Source organism: Hydra vulgaris, chromosome 03, assembly GCF_038396675.1.
Source record: "Hydra vulgaris chromosome 03, alternate assembly HydraT2T_AEP".
In the NCBI taxonomy this organism is placed as follows: Eukaryota; Metazoa; Cnidaria; class Hydrozoa; order Anthoathecata; family Hydridae; genus Hydra; species Hydra vulgaris.
Window position 1 is genome coordinate 66755652 of NC_088922.1, and position 24349 is coordinate 66780000.

At 26.3% G+C, this 24349-nt stretch overlaps 1 protein-coding gene across 1 annotated transcript in view; it reads left to right on the top strand.

Annotated features, from left to right (window-relative positions):
* The first annotated feature begins 643 nt into the window (after positions 1-643).
* The window catches only part of LOC101239153 (serine protease HTRA2, mitochondrial), a 31016-nt gene continuing 7310 nt past the window's right edge, over positions 644-24349 (top strand). Inside the window, exons 1-5 of the mRNA XM_065794040.1 lie at positions 644-895; positions 994-1499; positions 8800-8988; positions 10677-10709; positions 13763-13910. Of these exons, the coding sequence (XP_065650112.1) occupies positions 996-1499; positions 8800-8988; positions 10677-10709; positions 13763-13910 (874 nt within the window). The 5' untranslated portion in view covers positions 644-895; positions 994-995. The remainder of the gene's footprint in view (positions 896-993; positions 1500-8799; positions 8989-10676; positions 10710-13762; positions 13911-24349) is intronic.

Below are 24349 nucleotides of genomic sequence, written 5' to 3' on the forward strand. Positions count from 1 at the left end.
TAGGTTACCTCGAAGGATAAAAGAAATTTTTTTTTAGACCTGTATATACCTCATTTGACACTATTATTAAAAAAATCTAGGTTATTGATTTTTCCGCGTCTGGAAACAGTTTATTAGAAAATCAAAAATGTTTTTTATACGCGATTGAGTGATAAAATAGATTTTTAAGATGGAAAATTTGGATTTTTCACCAATTTTAAAAGATTCTGTAGACTAATTTCTTAATTTTTTCAACATGCTCCATTTATGTGATTAATATTCAATCCAACATATAACATTTAAAAGAATAAAAAAAAAATTTCGATAAATTTTAAGGTCCCCGCGAGGCCTTTAAAACACCCATCATTTTTGGCCCAAAATCGAACTGGCGGGGACCCTAAAAATTAAATTTTTTTTTTTTTTTTTTTGCTCAGACTTATTTTTATACAAATAGTCAATTTATAAATCGATTCGCGAGTTCGATTTCGAAAATTGATAAAATATGAAACATCCTACTGTGCTCACTAAAAGGTTCGTTTTTTTAAATTCCTTTATTTGGGTTAAATTTGGGTTAGTAATTTCTTATTTATAATTCGTTCCGACTATCCATCTCATGTTTTGTTTTGTTTTTTCATAACCGGAACGTAATTGCAATCCGTCTTTTGTTCCGGATTCCTGGTTTAAAGTCACTGTCGTACAATCACTGTCGTAAATCACTGTCGTACAAAAGAATTGATGAAAAATTCTACAAATAATATATAATTAAAAAATACAATAACATAAGTTAATTCAAAAATTTAAATTGTGTACGTAAAATGCTTATTAGCAAAAATTTTAAATGTCGTTTCATTAAAGGGAGGGGAGGACAAAAGATAATCTAAAGATTGATATTTGTTGAAAACGAATTGCTGAAAAAGTATACCAAGAAATTTTTAACATTAACTATAGACTAAATAAACATATATAGATCTTTTCTGGATAGTTTGCTTTTTATATTTTTGTTGTTTTTACTAGACATGAAATGGCAGAAAGTTGTTCGAAATGTAAAGTTCGTTGGTAGATATCTTTCATACCATAAAAATACTTTGCGAGTAATTATTCCAAGTTTCGTTGGAGGCTTTTTTTGGGGGGCAAATACAAATTTTAAAATGCCTCAGTGTGCTGTAAATCTCAAACATTTTATAACTCCTGTTGCAGTTGCCATGGAAAAAGATGAAAATATTAAGCGTAACAGTTTTAATTTTATTGCAGATGCTGTAGATATTGCAGCTCCAAGTGTAGTTCGTATTGAAGTTGTGGGAAAACATTGGAATGGTCAAATTAGTAGTGTAGGTTCAGGATTTTTTGTTACAGAAGATGGAATAGTTTTATCGAACGCACGTGTTGTTAAAAATGCATCATTAAAAGGTTCTCCGACAGTAAAAGTTCACCTTTCTACTGGTGAAACATATAATGGTGTAATCATTGATGTTGATCCGGTATCAGACCTAGCAGCAATTAAATTGTTAAATGAAAAAAAGGCAAGCATGTTACTAAATAATAACAATGTATAATAATAGTTTATTGTCATCTTCATATATTATACAAACAAGATTATATTAGGTAGGGGTGTGAGAAAAATTTGAATTTGAAATAAAGCAAAATTTTTTACATAAATATATGCCTCTACTTTTGAATTTTTAAAAAATATTAAAATTATCTTTATAGGTCAAGTATTACAAAAGTTACATTATTTTTAAGATGTGATTTTTTATATATGGAGAGGCTATGAAAAGTTGGACCCAATTTTTTTTTTTTTTTTAATGCAAAGAAATGTATACTCTTCTAAATTTTTTTAACTTAACTAAAAATTATATATTAAAACAAAGCTTAGAGTGTATTGAACATATATTTAGTTATAAATATAAAACTGAATATAAATTAAAAAATTTAAAACTCAATATAAAGTTTTATATGTAAAAACAAAATAACAAAAAACACATTAAACTTTATTATTTTTAAATTTTATGAATAAAAGTGATCTGTTTAAAGATGTTTATGCCATCATGAGATCACCAAGTATGTCACAAGCATGTTGAACTTTTGGAATATCATAGCCAATTGCATCATTATAATCTTCTTCTTTGTTCCAATAAGCAACAACATATATATCCTGTATCTTTTTCTTTATTTTTTCAATTTTTCTTTTATATATAACCTTTTTTATATCTTCGTATCAGTTATGGCATATATTTCTTCCTATGGCAGTTCCAGACATGACATTCAAAATATCATTAAAATTTGCTTCACTGTTGTCTAAAAACTCAATTCCAAAAGTTTTAACACTTACGTCTATTATTTTTAATTTTCTATTTTTTCCCTTTCTTTTGTATATATATTTTTTGCATTTTTTGTTGTGCTCTGCATGTCATCTCCCTATATACTTCAGACATCGATTAATCTTTCTTTTTTTTTTGTTGCAAAATTAATGGCCCACTCCATCACAGACTCTTTAACATGTTTTGGAAGACCGTTTAAATAGTTTATAATGTTGTTTTTTCTGGCATGCAGATTTGATGAAAGGATCGAAGAGTTGCATTAGGTGCATTAAATTTCTGTGCTGCACTAAATATTCCTAATATTTTCTCAGCGTCTATGTTCTATGTCTCAAATTTCATTTGCTCTGTGGGCTTCATACTGAAGTATTTCTTCTATGTTTCATAAAATGAAGTTTTTACTAAAATTGTATTTTCAAATATAAGTTTATAGAATTTCTATTGTTGAGTTTCTTCTTTTCGACAGGTGGTTTTAACTCTGATCCTGTTGTGTTAAAAATGAAAGTGTTGTTTGTCTCGTTGAAGTCTATAAAACTAGACAAACAACATTTAAAACACTACTATAAAAATCAGTTACATAAAACAAAAATTTTACCTAATATATTACTTTTTTAAGATTAAATGTTAAATGCTTTCATTTGCGCCAAAGTTAAGTTAAATGAAATTTTGTCTTTGAAAGTTGCCATGTTTCCATTGAATGCCTTTTCTTTGGGTTTTTCTGTAGCATTACAGAGGCCTTTTTTGGGGTGGATTTTACAATTTTGCTAACCTTCAGATTATGTTTATATTGTAGGGGACATAACTCAGATAATTAGAAATTGTGGCATGGGCTCTTTTTTCCCTGTATACATCCTATATATATGTATACATATATATATATATATGTATACATATATATATATATATATATACATATATGTATACATATATATATATATATGTATACATATATATTTATATGTATATATATATATGTATACCCTATTTCCGAGGGTTGCCGATGCAGACCTAACTGCCGACCTAAAATTGTTTGAGGTCGGCAAAAAATTGCTGGCCTCGTTTCTATCTTTTATGGTAAGACTTTTGCATCAAATTTTCTTTGCCGACCTCTAAAAGATTGAGGTCGGCAAATTATTGCTGACCTCATTTTTCCTAATTCCAAGGGTTGTATACATATATAATATATATATATATATATATATATATATATATATATATATATATATATATATATATATATATATATATATATATACAGCATGGAAAATATCGGGTGGTCAACGATCACTGACCGCCCGAAATAACTGAAATTGCTATTTTGACCTTTCAAAACGGATTCTTCCTGGTCAAGATTGACCGGTTGGAAAAAAAAAGAGTTATATAAGGTTTGACAAATTATCAGGATGTCTTTGAAAATGCATATACCAAAATTTCATAAAATGTAAATCTTTGTTTTTTTTCTTTGTAAAACGTAAACTATTAATTTTTTTTGCTTCACTTATCAAGACTAATTTCATTTTACTGGTGGTGAAATTCAAAACTGCTTTTTTCATAAATGATTGAAGTTCTTATTTTATTGTTTTAATAATAATATAATATTAACTAAGAACATTTTTTTATTCCTACATCTTATTTATATTTTCCTTATATCATTTTATTTACTTTTCTAATGATCTTTAGCTGCCAATTGCACTAAAAAAATGCTTTTATTTTTAGTTTAATTTATCCGTAGTCAACAAAACTTACAAATTATTGACTAAGAGCCGCACACCAAGCCCCTCTTTGATGAAAATAAATTTTTTAGATTTCAATTAGTTAAGACTCCGGAAAGAAGAAAGTTCGTCTTTGAAATTGTCAAGGTTCTTTGTGAACACCGCATTTTGGGTTAAAGCATTCCATGGGTTGACAACACGATCGGTGAGGAAATTGTTTCTTACTGAGCAGTTTTGAACAAGTTGTTGTTTGAGTTGCTTTGTGTGTCCACGCGGTCGAAGACTCTACTTTAAAGACTCTTTGTTCGGTTGACGCTGAGTGACTAAGAAGTTAACTTTAATATTTAGAAAAATTTTAAATTACCAAACTCGCGTTTGCTTTTTTATTCTACTATTGAAATCTTAAAAATTTATATATTTTAGTATAAAGTTTCGTTTTAAGTAACATAAATAATTTTGATAGCATTTCATAAAATGATTGTCATGATTTTATTAAATATTAGTTTAGCATCTGCCGGCCAGAGGCATTAACATTATTATCAACTAATTAACATTAGTAGTTTATAAAATGATTTAAAATAAAAATGAATGAAAGATATAAAATGACACAAATGAGATATAAAATGTGCGATCATTTTTCTTTTTCAACGCCGGTAACAATTGAAGTTCTTATTTAACTATTTTTTTTTTTTTTTTAATATAATTCACCTCCCCAAGGCCGAGAAGGCCACTACAGATGAGGAGGCTACTTGTGGTTATAACCCTCTCTCAACTCTTTAACTCCGAAACACGAACCTTGACGAACAAGGCCGCTGCACGGAGAATCAAGTTGAGCGGGGTACTACCAGGGACGTGGCAGGAATCGAACTCAGAACCTCTCGCTTATGAAGCGAGCGCTCTACCACTACACCACTACCGCATCGAAAATCGTATTTAAAATTAATGTAACTAAGAACATTTTCTCCTATTTTTTTATCTATTTTTCTCGTAACCATTTTCCACAATTTCCGAAGTCATAACAACGAATGAGTTATTTTTAAATAAATTTTTTAAATTAACAATTGCAAATTTGCACATTTTTTATATTATTAAATTGTAAGAGAATTGTCAAATATCAACACTTCAAAATGGAGGCGACTAAAAAGAGACAAACAACACTTTCATTTTTAACACAAGCAGGATCGGAATTAAATTCACCTGTTGAAAAGAAGAAAAAACTCAATAGTAGAAAATTACAGCTAACAACAGCTCGAAAATGGGTAAACACTACTCTTGCAAAATATAATGCAAATGAATGGCTAGAGATATTAAATAACAGAAATTATGTTACAGCATTAAAATGTACTGTATGTAGTCAATATACTAAACAAATTGATATTTATAAAGGGTATACGCCAGAATAGGGAAGCGATGAAGGTAATTGTAGGATACAGCACAGTGCTGCAGTTGATCATGCAAATGGTTTGTCACATCAAAGAGACTACGAATTAGCAATAAAAAGTGAAGGAATGAATGTAAGGGAACGAAATGGTAAATTAAGCAACCTGCAGAAAGAAATGCGGCAAACTGATATTTTATCGGGCCTGAAAACCATGACCACGAAAGATCTAAATTTAACAAGAAAAAAGTTTGAGGTAGCATACTTTATTGCCAAAGAAGAGCTTCCGCTTAGCGTATACCCTAAAATACTATGTTTGGAAGAAAATCATGGTGTAGAGTTTGGCCAAGCATATAGAAATAAAATAACTTGTGGAACTTTTATTGATTACATTGGATTGAATTTGTCAAATATTCTCAGAAATAAATTAAAAACACAAAATTACTTCAGTATTTTAATTGATGCATCAACAGATGTATCTGTAATTGAAAAAGAAGCTATATTTATTATCAGTTTCAATCCTACTCCAATAGGAAAGACAGAGATATGCGTTGAGTGCTCTTTTCTTTCTATTTTTGATTTTGAATATGGAACATCTGAAGGAGTTTATATAAAATCAGTCAATACCTTGAATCAAAAGATATTGAAAATTTTAAAACTGCGCCATCAGCACCAAAACCAAATTAGTTGGTTTTGGTGCTGATGACGCAGCTGTAAATAGAGGAAGTAGGACAAGTGTAAATATATTACTTTAGAAAGAAATTCCATGGATAACTTTTGGTTGGTGTGTTGCACATTGCCTTGAGTTAGCGTTAAAAGATAAATTTGCAGAAATAAAAGCATTTAATGATGTCAATAACATTATTTTGAAAATGTAAAACATTTATAAAAAATCCCCCAAAAAGTTACGACAGTTAGGAAAGCTTGTTGCTATCCTTGAAGAGGGTAATTCATTTGACATTGCAGGTATTTGCCCCAAAAAACCATCAAATATATTGGATTTTTTTTTTCAATTTTATCTATAAAAAATACTTTATAACATAATATACTTTATTACATGCTCGTTTTTTTATACAACAAAAGTTCTTTATAAAACAGTGTTTTGAGCAATAAAAACTTTTTATAAAATAAAATACTTGTGCAATAATAAATAGGAACACGATGGATTGCACATAAAATTCCAGCACTTGAGATGATCTTAGACAAATATGGAGTATATATGAAACATCTCAAAAACATGACTGCGGATTTCAGTTTTACTCAAGCAGAAAGAGCAAAGTTTAAAGGGTATCATCAGAAGTGGAATCATGAATGAATACCTCTTTATATAGCATTATTCATAGAAGTTTTATTGTCAGCAATGTTGTTATCTTTATCTTTTCAAAGCAACGAAGTTGATTCCGTAGCATCATCTGGATTTATTGAACAAACTAAAAAACAGTTAAGTCGCTTGAAGAAAAAAGAATTTAATGATTTACCAACAGTCAAACGTTTCCTTGCAAAAGTAACAAACAACACTGGAAAGCATTCATTTCAGGATGTTGAGCTTCATGATTTTACAAACGCACTAACTTTAGTTAAGAATTCAAAATCAATGATTGTAGCATTAATTGCCGAATACATAGAAGAGCGTTTGGAAGCACAAAATACAGTTCCTGATATGTATGGAATGTTAATCCTAAACACTGGTGGCTGGTTTCAAAATAACACCAGTAATTCATTTGCTGATGATAACATCGAAAAATTGCATGACTTTTTTAATATGTCATTACATTATGCTGGCTTCACTGGGAGTGTAAATAATATGTTAGATGCTTGACATAACTTAGTTGATTACACTGTAAATATTTGGCACCAGATAAAACTGAGTACCGTAAAGTATGGTATCAAATTTTTTGAGTTCTATGAAAAAAGTCCAGTTCTACTTCTTGTTGAATTGTTGTTCGTATTGCCTGTTTCAAATGGAAAGGTTGAGCGTCTTTTTTCTCTTATGAATAGAATTAAAACTGACACAAGAAATTGCTTAACTGAAAAACGGCTAAATAATTTAATTCGGGTGCGCACTGATGAAACAAATAGTGAAGAATTTGATGTGAATCCTGCCATTGAATTATGGGCCGAAGATACGTTGTAAAGGCCTACATAAGAGAGTCGAAAAAGTTATTCAAAAAAAGCAAAAAGAAACAAACTGTTAAAACATGAATTGATTTACAATCGCTATCAGACGAGTCTTTAGATTTAAAATCGTCTTTCGATGAAACTTTGGATAATGAATCAGATGAAACGTATCTTTAAAAAAACATTTTTAAGTTAGATAAAACTTTGTTTTTTGTAACTTAGGCAATTATTATAGTAGTATTACATAAAACGATTCTTGATTAAGTATTCAGTTGAAATTATTTTGATATAATATAAAAATGTTTATTTTTTTATTTTTTCTAAAAATAGAATACAAATAAAAAAGGAATACGAGTTCGTTCATTTTAAAGTAACAAGTTATTTTTTTATTTACAAAGTTTTGTCATGCAGAATAATTACTACAATGAAAATTTAAACTAATTAAAAAATTAAAATTTTGACCGCCCAAAAAAAACAATTTACCATCAATTTTATGTATTAGCCGGTCAGTTTGACCGCTCGCTTTTGATTTCTTATTTTCCACGCTGTATATATATATATATATATATATATATATATATATATATATATATATATATATATATATATATATATATATATATATATGTATATATATATATATATATATATATATATATATATATATATGTATATATATATATATATATATATATATATATATATATATATATATATATAGATATATTTTTATATATATATATATATATATGTATATATATATATTCATATATATATATAGATATATTTGTATACATATATACATATATTTATATATGCATATATATATGTATATATATGTAAATTAGTAAAAACACTTATCTAATTTTTTCTATCTTCTACACAGTGTTTCTCCATCAGTAGGTTCATCAGGAAGAATGTCTAAACATTAAAAAATTATTCTATGTTTTCTATGAAAACCCCTTTGTGTCAAATTTTTTTTGCTGACTTGATGTCAACCTCTAACAGTTTAAGATTGGCAATTAATTGCTGACCTCATTTTTCCTAGTTCCGAGAGTTTTGTGTATATATATATATATATATATACAATATATGTGTGTATATATGTATTAAACAATATATATATATATATATATATATATATATATATATATATATATATATATATATATATATATATATATATATATATATATATAATATTTGTTAATTTATTTGTATATTATTTGTTAACCAGTTTTAATGAAAGTTTATGTGGTAATTTAAGTTAAACATTTTTATTAATATGTGTGTTTAGAAAAAATTTCCTTTTCTCAAACTTGGTGGTTCTGTTAGGGCAGGAGAATGGGTTGCAGCTTTGGGAAGCCCTCTTCAACTTAGTAACACGGTAACTGCAGGTATTGTTAGCTCATTGCATCGTCCTGGTGGTGAGTTAGGGCTCTATAATCAAGATATGGGTTATATACAAACAGATGCAGCCATTAATGTAGGTTAAATTTTTGCTTTAATCATTCAAGTTTTTATAAAGTTTTAGTTAAAATTAATTAATGATAAATAATAATGGATCAAAATATAGTTCAACCAATGGCCTGTGGGTTACCATCTCTGATTTTCTTGATTTTTACATATTGTTATGTGCATTAAATTTGAAATTTAAGACCACTGTGTCATGTTTTTAAGACTACAATTTTTAATCCAAGTACAATGGATTAGAAATTGTAGTCTTAAAAACATGACACAGTGGCCCCCTCTCGACTTACAAATGGTCAAAACAGACTACTTTAGAGCTGTATAACTTTTTTCCCACTTTGTACAAGTGTCTCATTTTTTCTCGAACTATCATCTGGATAGTTCTGTTGAAAAAAGTGGTTTTTATTAACTGTTATTAACTTTTTTATTAACAAATAATGACCTCTTCAACATAAGAAAAATTCCTTAAATTGTTAAAATATTCCAAAATGAAACTAGCTGTAGCATTTTGCTATTCATCCACAAGTCTTTACAGATAAGTTTTCTGATAAAATACAACTGTCTGCAATAAATGGGCAAAATATACGCAGGGTGTTGCAGTTTAGAACTTAAATATATTTAAAAGCAAAATGCCCTTTCCCCTAAAAGGTCTGATTTTCAGCCATTTTAAGATGGTTGTAACTTTTTCTAACACTTTGTTTTAATCTAAGGTTAACAGCATATAAGACCATTAGACACAATTATCTGAAAATGCAAACAGTATTATCTTTTTAAATTCACACCTAAAATGCTAGCATTTTTATAAGACTATTTTTCAATTATCAATGGTTGAATGTCACTAGAAACCAGTGTCTTTCTTATCTGCCTATTGGCCTATGCGAGGGGTGCAACTAATTATAAGTCATTTCTTTATAAAAAAAATGGTTCAAATGAAGGTCTTTAAATTAATTTAGATATTTAGATACTTAATATCTAAATATCTAAATTAATTTTAAATTGAAAGCGTTATTTCTTCATATTCTATTTTACTATAGTTGATCAGTGGTCTATATTTGGTCTGATCAGTAGTCATGCAAATCCCCTATCCCCTAAGGTGGGGGTGTCCAAGATCTAAGTCCCATATAAAATTTATCGGAGCTATTAAAGAGAGAAATTTCCCTAGAATAGGATACAAGCAGGATCCGATTGATTGAAAAAGTTATTTGGCATTGGAACCATCATCAAAATATTAAAAGTTCATATTAATAAACATATTCTTATTGTTATTTTGTGTATCTTATGTTGAAAATAGTTTTTATTTTATTTATATATAAAGTTTTTATCTGTAATTTTATAAAACACGTTTTACCTCAAAGTAGGCAAAAATTTAAAAAATATCAACATGGGCTTAGAATTTGATCGGGGACTGTAAATACATATGAATATATATATATATATATATATATATATATATATATATATATATATATATATATATATATATATATATATATATATATATATATATATATACAGAGAGAGAGAGAGAAAGAGAGAGAGAGAATATCTTTCTAATATGAAATTACTAACATTATTCACTTTATTTAAATACAATTTTATAATGTACAAATATTACTTTTTTTTTTGATCAATTTATTTTAATCTGTTCTTTGATTTAACAATTTAATGTACATTTAAAAAAAAAAAATTTTAATGTTTATTTAGGTTGGAAATTCTGGCGGTCCTGTCATCAATTTGGTTGGTTATTTATTTTTCTTAAGAATATATATATATATATATATATATATATATATATATATATATATATATATATATATATATATATATATATATATATATATATGTATATTATGTTAGTGTATTCTACAAACAGAGTGCTCCATGTTCTAAAAGAACAGAGCAATAATAAATTAGTAAAAACACTTATCTAATTTTTGATTTCTTCTACCCTGTGTTTCACCATCAGTAGGTTCTTCCTGATGAACCTACTGATGGTGAAACACAGTGTAGAAGAAATCAAAAATTAGATAAGTGTTTTTACTAATTTATATATATATATATATATATATATATATATATATATATATATATATATATATATATATATATATATATATATATATATATATATATATATATATATATATATATATTTATATATATTAAAACTTAAACTAAATTTTTTATAATAGATTAAATTCAATTTTATTGTCTCTACAGTGAAATAAGACAAAAAAAAGTGTTTTTTTTAAGCATAATTTTCTCTAAAATTTCACTTCTTACTACTTAGATTTATTTGTTGTAATTTAACTTTTAGCAATTAACAAATTATAATAAAATCCGCCAACAACAAAGTTTTCATACCAAGTTATTTAACAGAAAAAAAAAAACAGTTCAGTGACACAACATTCAGTGACACAACACAAAAATGCTCTTAAAATTATGTTCATTCTTAACATAGATATAAGGTGATTTTAAATATAAGATAGGTTTGTAGAGGTAGATAATGGTATCAGTTGTGGCTTTAAGGCAACAAGGAAATGTTGGATGAAAGTCAATGTTATTAAAAGAGATCTAATTTGTTGTTAAAAGAATCATTTTAGATAAGTGATTTTTACTAATTTATATATATATATATATATATATATATATATATATATATATATATATATATATATATATATATATAAATGAGTAAAAAACACTTATCTAACTTTTATTTTATATATATATATATATATGTATATATATATATATATATATATATATATATATATATATATATATATATATATATATATATATGTATATATATATATAATATATATATATATATATATATATATATAATATATATATATATATATATATATATATATATATATATATATATATATATATATGTATATATATATATATATATATATATATATATATATATACAGTACTGTGAATATATATATATATATATATATATATATATATATATATATATATATATATATATACAGTACTGTGAATATATATATATATGTTTGTATATATATATATATATATATATGTATATATATATATATATATATATATATATATATATATATATATATATATATATATATATATATATATATGTATATATATATATATATATATATATATATATATATATACAGTACTGTGAATATATATATATATATATATATATATATATATATATGTATGTATATATATATATATATATATATATATATATATATATATATATATATATATATATATATACACAGTACTGTGAATATGTTTTAGACCACTTACATTTTACGCTTGCATCTCTTATATTTAAGTTTGTAGTTCTATATTATAAACTTATTAAAACACATGTAATTCAGACAAAATACGGAACAATTACAAACTTTTTAATGTCAAACTTCATAAAAAACTCCTAATATCTACTATGTCCTCCTTTTGCCTTAATCACAGCCGATATTTGCCGGGGAATAGATTCATACAATTTAGTTATAAAATCCTGGGTATGTTGTGCCATACTCTTTGAAGTACTTCAAAGCATTCTTCAGCATTTCAGGGAGCATGTTCGATATTTTTTTTATCAAGGTAATCCCAAGTATGCTCAATTATATTTAAATCTGGACTCTGGGGAGGTCAAGTCATTAATTCCAATACTCCTTACTCTGCCATTTTATTTAAATAATTTTTTGCCACTCTGGAACAATGTTTTGGGTCATTGTCCTGCTGCAGAATAAAATTATAACCTATTCGTTTCATTCCAGTGAATACAGCATGGTGCCTTAGGATATCCACTTAACGTTCCCCGGTGAGTTACCCCTCTATTTTGATCAAATTACCTACTCCAGATGAAGATAAACAGCCCCAAACTTGTATAGAGTCTCCTCCGTGTTTTTATTGCAGGGTTTAAACAATCGGGGTGATTGTTTAAACCTGCAATAAAAACACGGAGGAGACTCTATTCAAGTTTGGGGCTGTTTATCTTCATCTGGAGTAGGCTTTTCCAATTCTTCTTCGAACATATTGGTGTCTTTTTGTTCCAAAAATTTTGAATTCGGACTCATCGGTGTACAGAACCCAATTAAACATTTCCTGCGCCCAATTTTTGTGTTGTTTTGCATATTTAAGTTGTTTTTCTTTATTGCCGCACCGTACTAATGGTTTTCGAATTGCAACACACCCTCTTAATCTCGATTTGAGTAGGTGTCATCGAATACAAGAAGAGCTGACATTTTTCCCAGTTGCTGTGTTAATGTCCTTTGTCAACTCGGTTGATGTTTTTTTTCCTATTTCTTAAAAAAGGTTTTTAAATATTTATATTCATCTTTTGTTAGCTTAGGAGTTCTACCACTTTTCTTTCTATCTTCAAGGGAGCCAGTTTATATATTTTTTAATGATTTCTGCAACAACAGTCTTCGAATATCCTATTTTGAACAAAATTTGGCGCTGCAAATAACCTTCTTCATGAAACACAATACCTTTTTGTCTCTCTATTAAAGATATTTTACCGATTTAATTAATCTAAAAATGCAAACTAAACATTTAAAGATAAAAACAAACATTTAATTAACAAACATTTAAAAATAAACATTTAATTTTTTATTTATCTAAAATATTGTAAATATGTCTAATTATACAAGTGGTCTAAAACATATTAACATTACTGCATAAATAAAGTAGATTGCTATATGTAGATAGGTTGATAGTTTTTTAGGTATTATTTAATACAAATTAAAGTGTTATTGTTGAATTTAAATTTTTTTCAGGAGGGAGAGGTAATTGGAATTAATTGTTTCACAGTGCAGCAAGCTGCAGGTATATCTTTTGCAATTCCAGCAAATGTGGTAAAAGAGTTTCTTAAAGAAGCATTGAACAAAGACTCTTCGAATACAATGAAAAAAAAGTTTTACATTGGTATTGAGCTTGTAGTATAGAAAATATTTTCGTATATTTGACAAGAATTTTTGGGTGACAGAAAATGTGTCGAAAAATGAACTTAAGAATAGTGTCGAATATATTAAAAAGGCCTAATGTTGCAAAAAAAGAAAGGAATAGTATTGCAAAAGAGTTCAATGAATAGTGTCGAAAACAAAAAAAAGGAATAGTGTCACAAATTAATTTAACGAATCCTGTCAAAAACAAAAAACAGGAAACAGTGTCGCTAATAGTAAAATTAGAATAGTGTTGAAAACAAAACAAAAAAGAAATAGTGTTGCAAATAGTAAATTCGAAATAGTATTGCAAATAATAAAAACGGAATAATGTTACTAATAGTAAAGACAGAATTGTTTCGCAAGTAGTAAATATATGAATATATGTGAATATTTTGTGACACTTTTCCTATTTGTTGTTATTTGACAATCAACAATGTGACAATTTGCGACACTATTCTTTTTTTTATATTTTTGACAATCAAAATTTGCGGCACTGTTCTGCCATACTAATTTTTCTGTATTTTCAAATATCATATAGAATTATTAATTTTTTATAATTATTTTAATACAAATTTAAGTTAAGATCTTAATATAAGATATACAAATATAAAATCTGGGTATAAAGTGCTTTAATAATGTGCATAAGAATATAAATGCACATACAAAATGAAATAAATTTTTTCATCCTGGTCATCTTTATATGTTCTATGACAAGCTCTTTTTAATGATTTCAAAAATAAAAAAAACTTTAAAAAAATTGCTTTTTAAAATATTAGAATAGAAAAATGTATACAAGACAAAAAAACATGAAATTTACAAGAAAAAATAAAAGTAGAACTTTAGGTAATAAAAAATAACATCTTTAAAAAATATGGATATAAAAATTAAAAAAAATAAATCAAATGATTAAAATCTCAAATACTTTTAAAATGGAACTATTGTAGAATATTATTTAATATTTTAATTAAGATATTTTGTATTTGTATTTTTTAATAAACTTTTTTTATTTATTAGTGTTTCATTTGTTTCGTATAGTAAGATGTTGCTAATATCTTGTATTTTTCTCTGCTATGTATTTATTATCTCTATATAATAATGCTGATATTGGGAGTAGTATTAGTATGTAGTTATGTAACTGATATAAATTAATAGTAATTTGTAAATTAAAGCTATGCATATGTAAAACATCACTTATATAATGTTATGTACAAACATCTGTAAGTGTCAGTGTCAGTAGCCATGCTGAACCAGATTTTAGTTGCATCATACCTTTTTTAGAGTTGCTAGAAACATACCATTCAGGGTAAGTTAGTGTGAAAAATCATAAAACTAATCTTTAAAAAATATTTGGGTTTACACAGAGGGCTAAATAGGTCCTAAACCTCGGCCCCCCTCTGACCGATCTTAAGACCCACCACAGGGTTGCAAGCAATTGCTGTACATTTTGTCAAAAAAAATGACTATTCGTTATATGCCCTCCTCAGATGGATCTTAAAAACAGTCTGAGGGGCGCCAGTGCCAATTTTTCTCTTCTTAAAATTAAAAGAAAATATTATTATTTTTAAAAACATTATTTTTAGAAAATATTTATTAAACATTAAATAAATGTTTTCCATTAAAACTAACCACTACTTTTTTCAAATACTTTACGTACTTTTGATGGTTTTCAGACACTTTGAAATGTTCCTATGCCTCCTTTACAAATGAGTAGTGAACAGATTCCCCTGCTTGTCCACTAAAGAAACCTAATCCAATGTCCTTATCTTTACAAAAAGGACCTATATGTTGGAATATGATGTTTAACTTCACAGTAACTGTCATTTCGTAATCTTCCATTAAGGTTGAATAATGATTCTTAAATAACATGTCTTTTTCAAATGTTGCCCTTAGATTTACACCAAAACCAGAGTGATCAAGGTTATCCAGAAGCCTGAATGCTTCAGCCAATGGTTTTAAAAGGACTGGAAACAAGTTATAGTACCTCGCCCAATTTTTAAATATTTTTCAGCTACCATTACCATTATGTGACCCATTTCATATTGATTTTGAAATATTTAAATCATTTTCGATCTTTTTTAAAAGTACTGGATCAGCTAATTTGTTTATTGTTTTAAAGATGTGGTTTGTTGCCCCTTCCATCAATTGAAGTTCTGGAGGAGAAAGATGATTAACAACTAGGTCAATATCATCTCCAATTAAAAAAACTTTATCAATACAGTTAAAATATTCTTTTGCTCTAATTTACTTTGATCCACTCGATTTATACAATTTACTGCTTCATCTTAGTGACCCAAGTGTTTGCAGCTCAGTGCAATCATTTTTAAAATCCTCTGTATTATTCCATGTACAAATATAACATGGATGATTCATGGAACTTGGAGACATACCACACATGACTTGATAGAGTTTGATATCTACTACACAAGTAAAGCTTATTTAATCTAAACAATGCTTGTAAAACAGAATTTTAACAATATGATTTGTCTCTGGTACATCTGGTACCAGTGCTATAATAAATGATGCTTTCACAGATCCTTCCTTGAAATTTGATGATTTAATTTCTCCATATTTTCTCCTTTTGTTGTTTCACTAAGATATAAACAAACCTAAATAATTTATAACAAATTACACTTGGTAAACTTTTAATTAGAAACAAAAGTGGCGCATTATAAAATCAAATTACCTTAAGGAGTCCCCAACCTCTGTCAATGGAAATATTTACCGTTTGGTTTTGAGGGTAGGCTCCTTTTTTATCTATTACTTGCCACAGAAACTCATTGACATCTGTTGTTCTGATAAATGGGATCCGTTTGAACAAACTTTTTTCCTCTAGAGACTTAATATTAAAAAGTTCAAAATCCTCAACAAAGCAATCATCAAGTTGCTGGTCAATATGTTTGAGCTCTGCTGCTAACCCTGAATGTACAATTTTTCTGTTTTGTGCTTTGAATCGCAATGCTTTTTGCTAGTTTTAGAATTTTTGTGTTATTTAATTCTAAAGTTGATTGTATGTCAATCATACTGTTTATAGACAATCATACTGTTTATAGACAGTTGTTGTATATTCCTAGTATCATCCATATTTCTTTTAAGTGTAACACTAATTTTTTTACCACTGTTAGCAAGTATCGCTACACCTTTTTTGTCTATTTTGTCTTTTATTACAGCATAAGCTATTTGGTCAATTTTCTTGACATCATTTGCAAGCTTTTGCATTACATTACATTTAAGTACAACTAAAGAACATTTGTGGGAAATTCCTATTATAAGACTACCATTGTCCTTTACTTTAAGAAAATTGGATTCTGGAGCACGTTTTTTAGAACCAAGTGCATCGCAACATAACATACAAAATATTTGCTTTTTGCCATTTTAACAACGAAACCAGATATATAAGAAATAGCTGCTTTTTTATACTCAGTTAGCAATGAAATATTAGTAATAAAAGAATAATCATGGTCAGTAGTCTTAGATGTTCTTTCAGATAAGTCATATTTTCTGATTATGCTTACTGATGTAATATCCAAACTGCTGCTATTTATCATAACTGAATTATCTATAACATTTAAAATATTTTCTGCTTGTAATTTTTCACAGCTCCCTGATCCTCCTTCAATATGGCTCCGAAGTAAAAGTCGTTTATATGCTGCAGTGAATTGTTGTGCTGTTGGGTTATTGTGTATGTATTATATATATATATATATATATATATATATATATATATATATATATATATATATATATATATATATATATATATATATATATATATATATATATATATATATATAATACATACAATATATATAACTTTACAATTTTCAGATATAAATATAACTTTACAAAATATTCCAACCTGCTTAATACTTTTTATAGCCATTAAAAATCCAATGAAGCCAGTTTTTCTTCTTGTCGTATGCAACAATCTATGAGATGAGTCTTGTTAGTTTAAAATATAATCATATGCTTCATCAAGAAATTTATCCCATATATGCTTATTACTCATTTTTAGTGCGGATTTATAACCTTTAGCAAAGGGATTTCTTGAGTTTAAAATATCAAACTATCTATCAAATATTCTAATAAATTTAACTGTTGCATAACTTCCTTAAAACTGCATTAATTTAAGGTCTTTGCAGCAGAACTCAATTGCATCAGCTACACTTAAACTTATTGCCTGAGCAGCAAGATTTACTTTCAATTTTTGTTGCCTCCAATTAATATGCGCTAGTCTTAATTTATTTCCAAGGCTTAATCCTTTATTTTTTTGCAGTTTTTGAAGATAAACTATATATTTCCATGGTATTGCATTGTTTTTGCTATCAAACAAAACATCACTATCTGCAAAGCAATTCTGAATTAGCTTAAGCATGTAACAAATATCAAGGAGAGTATGAACTTTTTTATCAGAGTTGAAAGGATGAGTGAAAGAAGTGTTCATTTTTAAAGCATCAATTGAAACACCAAGGTTTGATAACATGTGACATAAGGCTCCATCGCATGTTAGTGATATGACTTCAACACCAACATCTGTCAATCGTTTAATACATAAATTTACAATGTTTGCTCATTCGGCATCATTTAACCCATCTATAAAAAAGTATCCACATGGAACTTTCCATGAACTGTTTATACTAACAGCCATGAGAACTAGGGCATCTTTTGCAACCAGGGATGAATCATCTTGTATGTCGTGCCCAAGATCAACATACTCCTTAAATGCTTTTCCATCCCATGATATGTGTTTTTTAATAGCCATTTTATCTAACATAAGTGAGCAAATGACTTTAGATCTTAACTATTCAGCTTCTATAACCTTTTTATTTAAGCGCTGCAAATGCTGGCTTAGAAAAACCTGGTTCTGTTGAGACTTTTCTATACCATTTCCTAATTTGTGCTTGATGTGGTAAATTAAAATTATTTTTTCATAAGCTTTACTTGAATAAAATTGCAGGGTAAGTGCAAAGGATTTGATTTCTTCTGAATATTTAAATCCTTTACCATAATTTTTACGCATAATCATTCTTCTGGTTAGAGCTTAAGGAACTTTCGAAAATGTTTTTAATATCATTTCTTCACAATTTGATGATATTTTTTATTTTTGACTAAATATTTTTACAACTGATTTAAGAGATGTTATTTTTTTTTTTTTCATTCTTCAAGATTTTTGCTGTTCTGCTTTTACCTTCTTTTTCAAAGATACAATTGTTGGAAAGCCAACTTTCATGCAGATAGGTATAACACTAGTTTCAAAATCACTTTGTTCAGAATTTTTAAAAGTTGATCTAACAGGAACTTTTCTCTCTTTCATTTTTTAATATTGAAAGAAAAAAAAGTTATATATATATATATATATATATATATATATATATATATATATATATAAAAGTTATATATATATATATATATATATATATATATATAAAAAGTCATATATATATATATATATATATATATATATATATATAGATAGATATATTTATTTATTTCTATATATATATATATGTATAAATATATATATTTATATATATATAATATAAAATTTTCAAATTTGATATCAAACTAGAAGGAACCTCTAAGTTATGTTTACTCACAGAGCTTAGCTGATAGTTCATGCAGCATTTATAAAATTAAAGCATACAATAGCAAAATGGTTTGTTGTATGTTTTAGCTGCTTACCATACAGTTGTGTTATAAACCCTCTAGCACACTGCATAGGGTAACTAAGAACTAAAAGGTACATATTGAACAAACTTGTAAAATACATAAAAACATAATTGATTCTATACTTTTTTTTAAGTGGTCTGGGAGTTTTTTAAATCTTTTAGGAAAAGAATTTTCCCTTAACCTGACAGTTTGTCCAGTTCTGTCGATATCTTTTTCTAAAAAATGATCAGAACATATCAAACTGCTACTACTTGGACTCCATTCTTGATGGTATATTTTGATGGTCCATTTTTTTCTTTTTTCAGTGTTTGAAGGAAATCTGAATAAAATTAGTAGGAAAAATAACACTTGATGTTTTATTAAGTTTGTTGTACGTTTTGCGCAACTGATATTATTTAAATCCATTTCTTCATATTGCAGACTAACAATAAGACTAACAGAGGTCAATAAACTTTAAAATGTTTTTATTTTTAAAAATAATTAAGAAAGTCACCTATGAAATATTCTAGGAAACTTTCAATTTAAAGATGATTCATCATCAGAAATTCTATTGCTATCACTTCTTTTACTATCACTATGTTTTCTTTTATTGCAACCAAATGATACACACTGTGTGTCTCGCTTTTTGGAATTTTCTCCAGACATTTATAGAATGAATATTGTAATTATTTTACTGGAAAATAATTATCATTATTTGAAAAAAAAATAATAATAATTTTTCATATATTCTATCTGTTAAATATAAAAAAAACATAAAGTTAAACCACCAAAAAAAAAAAAAAATTAATTTTTCATATATTTTATCTGTTAAATATAAAAAAACATCAAGTTAAACCACCAAAAGAAATAACTAGTTCACCTAACAATATTTTAACTGAATAATATTTCTCCGTGGGTCCTCCCAATATGGCGCTGGCAAAAGTATTTTGTCTTCAAAAATTACGCTATTTTTTAAGGAGATGCGCTATCCAGTTATAATATAGATCAGTGTATATAATACTGTATATTTTACCTAAATTATACAGTATTATATACCATATAATAATTCTTTAATAAATGTTCCAAATACTCTATACAAATATACAAATATAACATAATATATTACAAATACAAATGCTGACTATTATAGTATATAGGTTCCTTATTAAATGCCATTTAACAACTGTTATTAATTATACTTCAGTTTTGAAATTAAAACTAATAAAATAAAAATATGCACAATTAAGAAGTTCGGTTACACATGTGGTAATGATGAGTTGCGATCTGTTTTGTATAAAAGTATTGTTAAGTATAAAACTATTGTTCAGTATATAAAACTAATTTTTAGTTTAAAACTATTGCACAATATTTATTTTTTTATTTTTAATTTTATTTCCTCATTAAAAAAGAATACAATGCTGTCTTATATAAATAAAATCTACATGACCGGGGCTAAAAGAAGACAATATTTGCCTTATCACTACGCCCTGACGTGCTTTCATTAGCAAGTGTGTACAATCATTAAAATGTAAAACATAAAATTATATAAAAATATATAAAATATAAAAGCGTGTACAATCATTAAAATGTAAAGCATAAAATTATATAAAAATATATAAACATATAAAAATAAATACAAGTTTTACAAGTATGTTAAGATCAGTTACTAATCTATAATCAAAAGAAAATCGTAAAAAATAATAATAATTATTACTAACTAAAAATCTAAAAACTAAAAATAAGTTAATAGGATAATTTAAGGAAAATTTAAATTAAAGACCAATTAATAAGATAGTTGTTAAAAAAGAAAAAAAAATTAAAAATTGAAAAAAAAAATTAAAAAAAGAAAAAGAAAAAAGGAATCTTAAAAAGAATTTATTAACATCGTTAAGAATTTAATTTATTGACATCGTTAAGAATTTAATTTATTAACATCGTTAAGAATTTAATTTATTGACATTGTTAAAAATTTAATTTATTGACATCGATAAGAATTTAATTTATTGACATCGTTAAAAATTTAATTTATTGACATCGTTAAGAATTTAATTTATTGACATCGTTAAGAATTTAATTTATTGACATCGTTAAGAATTTAATTTATTAACATCGTTAAGAATTTAATTTATTGACATCGTTAAGAATTTAATTTATTGACATCGTTAAGAATTTAATTTATTAACATCGTTAAGAATTTAATTTATTGACATCGTTAAGAATTTAATTTATTGACATCGTTAAGAATTTAATTTATTGACATCGTTAAGAATTTAATTTATTAACATCATTAAGAATTTAATTTATTAACATCGTTAAGAATTTAATTTATTAACATCGTTAAGAAGTTTTTGTTTGAGTTTTTGTTTTAATAGAGAAAGTGAAGAACAATTTTTTAGCTGGTTTTTTTAATTAAGTGTTCCATAATTTAGGACCTCTGATGGCAATAGAAAATTTAGTAACCAAATTGTGCATTTTAGGTTGCTCATAATTGTAATTTTAAAATCTTGTAGAGTACTCGTAATTAATTTTATTGAAAAGTGTATTAAATATTATAGGAGTTACTTTATTATGAAGTTTGTACATAAATATAAGAATTTGATAAACGTTTGATTGAAAAACATTAAGTATGTGATGATTTTTAAATAGTTCTCTAGATACCATGCAATATTTGCATAGTTTATATAATAATGTATGAGGGAGAAATATAAGATTTATAAACAGTTTGGTTTAACAATTGTTAAGCTTTGTATAGAATGCCAATATTTTTTTGAAATTTTTTCTTCTAACGTTCTTATGTGTTCTCTCCATGTCAGGTTTTTGTCAAGTATCACTCCTAAAAACTTTAATGATGATTCTCTAATTATATTAGAGTTGCCAATATAAAGATCAGGAAGTTTTAATGGAATATTTTCTTTATCGTGAATTCTATGAAAAAAAGCATACTTAATTTTATTTAAATTTAAGGACAACTTGTTTGCCTTAAACTATTCCGCTAGATTTAAAAATTCCTTGTTTACTATTTTAAATGAAAGATTGAAATCTTCATTAGAATAAAATAAATTCGTGTCATCTGCAAGTAAAACTGAATTTAAAATGTTTGAAAACTTATGGAAATTGTTTACATAAATAAGAAATAAAAATGGACTCAGAATTGAGCCTTGGGGAAGGATGTTATAGTCAAGTAATCAGTTTTTCCTTTTTCTTTTTCTTCTTCTTTTTTATAAGAATGCTATAGTCTATTGTATCAAAGGCTTTGCTAAGATTTATAAAAACTCCGAGGGTAAACATACTTTTGTCAAATACTTTAAATATATCATGAACAGTATTAATAATGGCATGGTCAGTTGAATACCCTGGCTGTAATCCAAACTGTTTATTATATAGAATATTATTTATATTTAGAAAAGTTAAAATTTGGTTATACATAATTCACTCTAAGATTTTCGAGAAGCAAGGAAGAATTGAAATTGATCTGTAATTTTCATGATTAGAAATGTTTCCTGATTTGAAAGTAGGAATAACCTTCGCAATTTTAAGTTTCTCCGGATAAATACCTAGTTTTAAAGATAGATTAAAAATATGTAAAAGAGGTATTGTTAAGTATTTTATCAATTTTTTAATTACATTACTACTAATATTATCATGCACTTTTTTTTAGTTTTAAAAGATATCTAAGAGTTACTTTTCAGCATCTAAGAGTTACTTTTTAGGAACTCTTAGATGCATCATTCATAATTATCCATGCATAATTTCATAATTATCCATCTTAGAGGTTTTATTAGGAGTAAAATATGACTCAAAGTTTACTTCAGTAGTTTCTATTTTCGATGCTAAAGTGGAACCTACACTGACAAAATATTGATTAAGTGTTTCAACATTAAAGATATCTTTGTCATAGTTTTATTATCAATGTTTAGATTTATAGGAAGACCATTTCTGTCAGTTTGTTTTGTGCCAATTACTTCCTTTATTATGTTCCAAGTATTTTTTGGATCATTTTTATGTTTTATTAAATGCTCCATATAATAATATTTCTTGTTATTTTTGATATTTTACTTTCGTTGTTTTAGAATTATTAAATAAAATATATTATTCATTATTTATTAACTTATTTTGTTTACCTTTTTTTTTGTATTTTTTCAATGTAAACATATTTGACTAAATTAAATATGTTATTTTTGATATTTTACTTTCGTTGTTTCAGAATTATTAAATAAAATATATTATTATTTATAAACTTATTTATTATGTTTAATATACACAATATATACAATATATACACAATATATACAATATATACAAGGGTCAAAATAGGTGATGAACTTTGGTGCCCTTTGGATTGTCTTTGGGGCCCTCTAGAGGGAGCAACTAATAACCAGTTATATTTAACAAAACATAAAACAGTTGTTTGCCCCCTTGGTTGGGTCTTGGAATCAACTATAGAGGCGCCAAAGACCGGGACCCATTTTGACCCCTGTTTAAATCTCAATATTTTTTAAAGAGTAGTTTTATGATTTTACACGCTAACTTTCCCTGAATGGTATGGTTCTAACAAATCCAAAAAGGTATGACACAACCCTATGTCATTTCATCAAACTAAAATCTGGTTCAGCATGGCTGTGCGTAAGTAAGTTGAGTTATGGGATGTTAGAATCGCATATGTAATATTTTTTATAATTTAGTAAAGTTTATAACTTTAAAACATTTATGTCTAAACTTAACAACATATATGTTAACTTAACTTAACAACATATATGTTATAACTTTAAAACA